General features: G+C 46.4%; 1 protein-coding gene across 1 annotated transcript in view; it reads left to right on the forward strand.

The window, feature by feature from the left end:
* The window catches only part of lrguk (leucine-rich repeats and guanylate kinase domain containing), a gene marked incomplete at both ends in the record, with an annotated part of 64,205 nt that extends 59,215 nt beyond the window's left edge, over positions 1-4,990 (forward strand). The window contains 2 exons of the mRNA XM_080753926.1: positions 2,669-2,847; positions 4,806-4,990. Coding sequence (XP_080610052.1) covers positions 2,669-2,847; positions 4,806-4,990 — 364 coding nt within the window. The remainder of the gene's footprint in view (positions 1-2,668; positions 2,848-4,805) is intronic.
* Between the last annotated feature and the right edge of the window lie 3,429 nt (positions 4,991-8,419).

The following is an 8,419-nucleotide window of genomic DNA, read 5'->3' on the forward strand; positions in this document are numbered from 1 at the left end:
GTAGCTCAGGAGGTAGAGTGGGTTGGGTTGGGTTGGGTTGGGTTGGGTTGGGTTGGGTAGAGTGGGTAGAGTGGGTTGGCCAATGATCCGTGGGTCGGAGGTTCAAATCCCAGCTCCTCCTGTCAACATGTCGAAGTGTCCTTGGGCAAGACACTGAACCCCACATTGCCTCCAATGAGTTGGTTGGTGCAAGCTTGCCACCATTGGTGTGTGAATGTGGGAAGTGAGGACGCTGGCGTCGAATGTTCGCTGCTTCACTTCCCAATGTATGAATGAATGAACCATTGTAAAGGGCTTTGAGCACTTGGAAAAGCGCTATAAAAATGCAATTAATTATTATTATTATTATATGTGACAACACTACTCAACACCTTGCTATTTGTTGGAGGATTAAGGGGATTCCAGACGGTACGCGGTCACCGCCTGCTAGTAATTCATTTTCAATGAGAGGCGGGCGGCTATTTCGTCCGCGCAGCGGAGTTTAGAGGCGGCGAGGCGAGCGGGCGCAGTCCCGTGAAAATCCCCGCGAGCGTGCTCGTTTGTGCATGCGTACGCCGGCGGTGAGAGATGGATTGTGTTCATCTTTGTGAAATACCGCGCAGCGTTTACTCAAAGTGCGAGTGAGTTTGTGTATCACCGCGGCGCAGTCCTCGCAGATCCAAGCGGGAGCCCCGGCGGCAACCGCTGTCCGTTTGTAGAGCGCCATACACTCTCACCAGGGATGTGTGTGTCTGTCTGTCTGTCTGTCTGTCTGTCTGTCTGTCTGTCTGTCTGTCTGTCTGTCTGTCTGTCTGACTGACTGACTGACTGACTGACTGACTGACTGACTGACTGACTGACTGACTGACTGACTGACTGTGTGTGTGTGTGTGTGTGTGTGTGTGTAATGAGGCTAATTGCTATGACAGAGTCTTGGCAAAGGTGTGTGTGTGTGTGCACGCGAGCAATGCATTTCAGGGAACACATTTAACAGAATGGTCAGCTGACATTGTAAGGAGGGTTACAGATATGATTGGTGTGACAAAAGGATTGATCAGGGCAATATCACAACATTTGTTTTTCAAAAACCGGCCCCATGGTGGCGCTGTAACAGGCCGATGTAAAAGATTTGGGTACTTCCTTGGCCTCCGGGGAGTATGCATGCAAAGTTTCACGCTGATCGCATTTCTTCCTCGGCCTGAAGCAGTGGTTCTCAACCTTTTCAGGCCGCGACCCCCAACATAATCATATTTTAACTGGGGACCCCCCACCCTGATGAGGCATTACATTTTGTATAACATGGTTCTATTGTGAAAATAGCTGATCTATCTACATGCTGTAGACTGGCTATTTTCAAAATGTCTCACAATTGTCATTGACAATTTGGCCAATGTTTAATTTGTCCTTTTAGAGGTGTTAAAAAGTCCTTAAATTGTCACTTTAGAAATGTGCAGATACCCTCTATACACTTAAACTTTATGTTGGTTTGTTTACTGTTGAGTGACAAAACAATGTTTCACATTAAGCTAATCACCTGGGGACCCCTCCAAAATAAAATAGGGACCCCCCTGGGGACCTTTGCGTCCCGCCCCACAGGTTGAGAACCATTGGCCTGGAGGGCACAGTTCCACAGCATTTGGGCTGGCGTTCATGATTTGACACATTTTGTGAAAGATCCTTGGCTTGGCGTAGACGGTGGAATGTAGAAGTTAACGAGGACGTAGTTAAGCGTAGCCTACTTGGAAGCAGGCCAACGTCGTCCTGGGGCGACGCGCTGAGAGATGAGACTTGACATGATCAATCTGTTCATAAAGTCTATCAAATCTGTACAGTAACAACACACTTAGGGTTGACTAATGTGTGTCAAGTTGCCGCCGTACAAGCCACAACCTAACCATATACATGCATGCATTCTTGCACTCTTGAAAGGTTATTCTAGTTTGTTTTGTTTTCTTTCTTTCTTTCTTTCTTTCTTTCTTTCTTTCTTTCTTTCTTTCTTTCTTTCTTGTGACTTTAAAGGACAACTTTAGTTTTTTACCACAGGTGTTCATATTTTAGATTGTAATTAAAGAATATAAAAGATGAGTGTTAAAATTATTTAATTTACTTCTTTCTATTGTTTTAGAGATTCTTATTTCAATGGTTGGGGGCATGCGTACAAGTGGCTAAATATTATAAGCCAGAATAAGCCCATTCCCAAGATACAACGCAACCTTTCATGGTTGGATGTGACTTAAGGGGGCTAGAAGTGTTACTGTAAATAGCAATAAAGAAACTGCTTGCTTGTTGTGTGTAAAAATTGTATTTAGCCACTTGTACGCATGCAACCATGCGTACGCATGCCCCACATTTTAGCACGGTAAACGCGATAAAACAATAGAACGAAGCAAATGAAAACATTTTCACTCACTTTTTCTTTTCTCTAATTACAATCTAAAATATGAACCTTGTTGTAAAAAGAAAACAAAGTTGTCCTTTAAATTTAAATTTAGATTTGCGGTTATATGGCCTTTCCAGGGCTATTATAAAGGTTAAATCAATGAATTGTGTATTTCATGAAGTTATAGCCCAATAGGCACTGGTTACAGTATTTAACAAACAGTGACAATTATGTAACGGCAGTGTCAGAATTGAGCTATACTGTGGTATCCAGGAAAACAACCAAAGGGTTTCTCTCTTCTCCTCCCAGTTCAGACGGGTCTAGGGTCAGTTCGGCCGCGTCCGTGCCCAGCTCAGCAGGAGCCTGTTCCCAGGCCGTAGACCCCCCGCCGGGCTCTGGAGTGGGCACAGACCCCCCGCCGGGCACAGAACCCGCTGTGAGGCCCCCAGACCTCCCGACCACGGGACCCACGCAGGAAACCCTCGGAGGTCGGAGAGAGTTTTCTTTTTCGCATTCATTGTTATTATGATGTATTGTATTTAAGATTATCATTCATCTATATAACTCTTTAAAATCGGGAAAAGCATCTGAGTCGTTTTAGATTTTAGACGTTGGCTATTTATTCAAGAATAGCAGATGTGCAAGCTCGCGGTGTGGCACGAATCTGCTATTATTGGAACAGTTGACAACTGAAAATGGACACATCATACTCTTATCTCTAGCGATTCGCTTTGAAGTTAATAGTTGTTTTTATATCCGTGCATGTTTTGAATCCAATAAAACGGAGATGGTTTTCTGCAAAGGATGCCTAGAAGACAAGATTTGTGTAGGACATGTTTCATTTATGCAACATTGTCCAATACTTTGAAGATTATTTTTTTATTATAATTTTTTTTTAACAGCGACATTTTGCTGGGGAACCACTGGACCCCCCACCACCCTAAGGAACCCTGGTGGTCCCCGGACCCCACTTTGAGAACCACTGCAATATAATGTGTCCTCAAATGGCTGGTTTTATATTTGGTTGCATGCTGAAAATGACGCGTTGTGAGCTTGTAGATCGGCTATTTTCAGAGCACAACAGCTGAGGGCAAACCAAACAGGAAATGACTTGTCTTTTAGTTCTGCTGGATCTCTTCTCCATTATAGAGCATCGCAGTTGAAGCCCCACCCCGTCTTCACTCTGGGGTCGGAAGCGAGTTTTCCCCATTCATTTCTTCCATAGACATTTCATAAAGTATTTATTTAAACGTTTTTAAGCCTCAGACAAAGCCACCTCGGCTGGTGAGGAATCATGACAATATTCCATTTTTTTTATGCAACGATTAATTAGAAAGCTGAAAAAAAGGGCAGGGTACAAGACTGTGTACATCATTATTTTCAAAATTGCGGAAACTACACTCCCAGAGTGCATTGCGAAGGACACACTGAAATATATCCCTTAAATCACGCTCAGTTTAGTTATCCAGGCCAGCATATGGCCTGACATGTAGTGATTTTCATCTCTGTGGACGCTCTTATTGTCATCTTTAACACAGTGCATCATATTTGTAAAAGAAAGACACTCGCCCACGGAGTTCTGCTGAAGTGCAATAATCTGCAAGGCAGACAGGGGGCAGTAGCTATTTTCGCGGCAACCCGCAAGATAGACAAAAGAAGAAGAATCTCCACCAATCACAGATGTCGATTTCACCGGATGTACAGTTTTAGCAGTATGAGTATGCAGTTCTTCTCCGTGCGATCTTTATTAAAACATGTTTTTACCAAAACTAGAATGATTGCATACATACTCTGGGGTTCTACAGGAGCATATAGAACCATTTTAGAACCACCAGCCTAGTGGTAAGTGTACATTGAATTGCTAAGACTTTGTGGCTGATAATGAAAAACCCTATGGTGAAAATGAATGGACAGTTTACTTCTGACACCTCACTGCGATGCTCTACAGTCCCCCCTGACATTTTAGTCTGTCGTGTTCAGTTTCCGTCAGTGATGAAAAGGTAGTCGACCATCATTTCTCGTTATAGTTTTTTAGTCGGCTAAATCAGTGGTTCTCAACCTTTTCAGGCCGTGACCCCCAGAATAATCATATTTTAACGGGGGACCTCCCCACCCTGACAAGCGCTAAGAGATGAGGTATTACATTTTGTATATCACGGTTCTGTAGTCTGCCTCTAATATTTGACAATTTGGCCAATGTTTAATTTGTCATTTAAGAGGTATTAAAAAGTCCTTAAATTGTCACTTTAGAAATGTGCAGATACCCTCTGTACACTTAAACCTTATGTTGGTTTATTTACTGTTGAGTGAGAAAACAATGTTGCACATTAAGTTAATCATCTGGGGACCCCTCCCCCCCCAACATAATTTGGAGACCCCCTGGGGGTCCCGACCCACAGGTTGAGAACCACTAGGCTAAATCAACCCTGCCTCCTTCTCCTTCCAGAGCGAGTGGTGCCATCTCCTGAAGCCCCTCCCCCTGGGCGGCAGAGTGTGGAACACGCCCCCTCCTCCTCTCCGGCCGTGTCTCCTGCCTCGTCGGTGCGGCCCGGATCCGACGCCAAGCCCGTTCTCCCGCCGATACCCAGCGGGCGCAAGACCCCGGCCCCCGCCAGCCCCCCGGCTCCCTGAGCGGTTCTCAACCTGTGGGGCGGGGGGAACCAAGGGCCAAGGATGTTGCTTGAACTGTGAGTTGAGGCGATATGGGAAGAGATTGTTCATATCAACGGCCGCTAGTTTAGCTGTTTGTGTCAGAAACAATAACTCTCCAATAAAGTGTCTTCTCTTACCCGCCGTTAGGGAAGCCGTGTCCATTCGGCGAGGTTCGCCGAATGGACGCCCCCCCTGCCAAAAGGACGCTGCCAAAAGGTCGCGTCCATCTGGCACCGGACTCCATTCATTCTCGGCACCCGGCCCTCCGGTCGAGCCGGGCCAGCCAAGCGCGTCCCCCGTTTCCGGGGGCGCTAAAAATAAGGGGCCGGGGCCAGGAGAAAGAGGACCCTTTTCCTCACGCGACGCAACCGGCCGCGTCCCGGGGGACCGCCCCAGGCCCGCGCAGCATTTTCGGGAAAAACGGAGCGAAAAAGAGCAACGGCGCCGTCCGTCCACCAGAGGGCGAGTGTCTTTTTGGCACGTTGGGCATGTACATTTGGCCATGGATCGCACTCTGTTGGGTCTTTGTCCATTATCCATGCCAAATCGACATGGCATACATGCCAAAAAGACAAGGTCACTTTGGCATGTTTGCCATGTACATTTGGCCATGGACCGCACTTTGTTGAGACTTTGAAATATTTTCTAAGTCTCAACTGAGTGCGGTCCTTGGCCAAATGGACATGGCAAACATGCCAAAATGACAGGTCAACCGTACACTGCAAGAGGTCAGGGCTCATTTTTTAAAGTTCTGGAGGTGCTATGGGCACCAAACTGCACTGATATAATCATCTTTCAATGCTATTTCAGAATATGCAGAGCTTGAGTCCCACAAACAATCGGTGTGATCAGAACAGGGCCCAAAGCGTGTCCCTAGAAGGCCCAACGTCTTTTTGGCATGGGCTTCATGTTATGTTTTTGAAAACTGAATCGTCCCTAGTTCTGGAACCTCGATAGATAATGACGCCAGCCGGTTACCGTATATTCGTCAATAGCCCTAGATAGCGCACATGCGTTTTCGTAGCTTTTGGGGGCCCAGAAAAGAAATAGGAGCAAAAGAGCATTGACTGCGTCCATTTGGCAGATTTGAAAGATGGGTCAAACCTTTTTTGACCATAACTCGGCCATAAGACCACCTGAGGAGCCCAGATTTTCAGCAGCGATACTCCTCCTGCCCAATAATTAGACCCTAAGTGCTGGGCTTTGTAACTGCCGTGGAAAAAAATGCTTCACTTTGGAGCCTCCGAATGGTCTCAGAGTCTTAGGCCTTAAGAGCCTCTGGAACAAAAGTTGGTCATTTAGGCCAAACTTTTTTCCTACGTTATTTGAGGTTACGATTCCGACACATGTTGATCGGGACTCTCTTTAGAGCATCCCTGAGGTGGTTTCACCTCTCCCGGGGTCTCGGAAGGCCCACAGTGGTCCTGTCCATTTGGCATGGGAATGGATTTCCATGCCAAATGGACTCTGCCTTTTCTCAGCCACAATAGCATCAAATGAAGCGATAATGTACAGGGCCTCTGAAAAGAGCCTCATAAACCACCTCTTAGAATATCTCGCCGGTAGCCCCTTCTGAGAGTGGACTTTAGCACAAGTTAAAAGCTACTTAGCATCAGGGGCCACGAAATGACAGGTGGTGACCGACACCTGACTGGCGGGGTCACAGGCATCACCTGGTGTGAGTTTCAGGTCAATAGTGGCTGTGGAAGCAAAACTGTAGCCAAAATTGGTTGCAAGGTCAGTCAGACGACCTTTCCGCCATTTTGTCTTTTTGGCACTTGGCCATGTCCATTTGGCATGGACCGCACTTTGTTGAGACTCTGAAATATTTTCTAAGTCTCAACTAAGTGTGGGCCTTGGCCAAATGTACATGACACACATGCCAAAAAGACAAGGTCACTTTGGCATGTTTGCCATGTACATTTGGCCATGGACCGCACTTTGTTGAGACTTTGAAATATTTTCTAAGTCTCAACTGAGTGCGGTCCTTGGCCAAATGGACATGGCAAACATGCCAAAATGACAGGTCAACCGTACACTGCAAGAGGTCAGGGCTCATTTTTTAAAGTTCTGGAGGTGCTATCTGCACCAAACTGCAGTGATATAATCATCTTTCGATGCTCTTTCAGAATATGCAGAGCTTGATTTCCACAAACCATCCGTTGGATCAGAAAAGGGGCTTAAGCGTGTCCCGAGAAGGCCCGACGTCCATTTGGCATGGGTTACATGTTAAGTTTTTGAAAACGGAATCGTCTCTAGTTCCGGAACCTCGATAGATAACGACGCCAGCCGGTTACCTTATATTCGTCAATAGCCCTAGATAGCGCACGTCCGTTTTCGTAGCTTTCGGGGGCCCAGAAAAGAAATAGGAGCAAAAGAGCATTGACTGCGTCCATTTGGCAGATTTGAAAGATGGGTCAAACATTTTTTGACCGTAACTCGGCCATAAGACCACCTGAGGAGCCCAGATTTTCAGCAGCGATACTCCTCCTGCCCAATAATTAGACCCTAAGTGCTGGGCTTTGTAACTGCCGTGGAAAAAAAACGCTTCACTTTGGAGCCTCCGAATGGTCTCAGAGTCTTAGGCCTTAAGAGCCTCTGGACCAAAAATTGGTCATTTAGGCCAAACTTTTTTCCTACGTTATTTGAGGTTACGATTCCGACACATGTTGATCGGGACTCTCTTTAGAGCATCCCTGAGGTGGTTTCACCTCTCCCGGGGTCTCGGAAGGCCCACAGTGGTCCTGTCCATTTGGCATGGGAATGGATTTCCATGCCAAATGGACTCTGCCTTTTCTCAGCCACAATAGCATCAAATGAAGCGATAATGTACAGGGCCTCTGAAAAGAGCCTCATAAACCACCTCTTAGAATATCTCGCCGGTAGCCCCTTCTGAGAGTGGACTTTAGCACAAGTTAAAAGCTACTTAGCATCAGGGGCCACGAAATGACAGGTGGTGACCGACACCTGACTGGCGGGGTCACAGGCATCACCTGGTGTGAGTTTCAGGTCAATAGTGGCTGTGGAAGCAAAACTGTAGCCAAAATTGGTTGCAAGGTCAGTCAGATGACCTTTCCGCCATTTTGTCTTTTTGGCACTTGGCCATGTCCATTTGGCATGGACCGCACTTTGTTGAGACTTTGAAATATTTTCTAAGTCTCAACTAAGTGTGGGCCTTGGCCAAATGTACATGACACACATGCCAAAAAGACAAGGTCACTTTGGCATGTTTGCCATGTACATTTGGCCATGGACCGCACTTTGTTGAGACTTTGAAATATTTTCTAAGTCTCAACTGAGTGCGGTCCTTGGCCAAATGGACATGGCAAACATGCCAAAATGACAGGTCAACCGTACACTGCAAGAGGTCAGGGCTCATTTCTTAAAGTTCTGGAGGTGCTATCTGCA

This window comes from Nannobrachium achirus, assembly GCF_963921795.1.
Source record: "Nannobrachium achirus genome assembly, chromosome: 23".
NCBI classification, from domain to species: Eukaryota; Metazoa; Chordata; class Actinopteri; order Myctophiformes; family Myctophidae; genus Nannobrachium; species Nannobrachium achirus.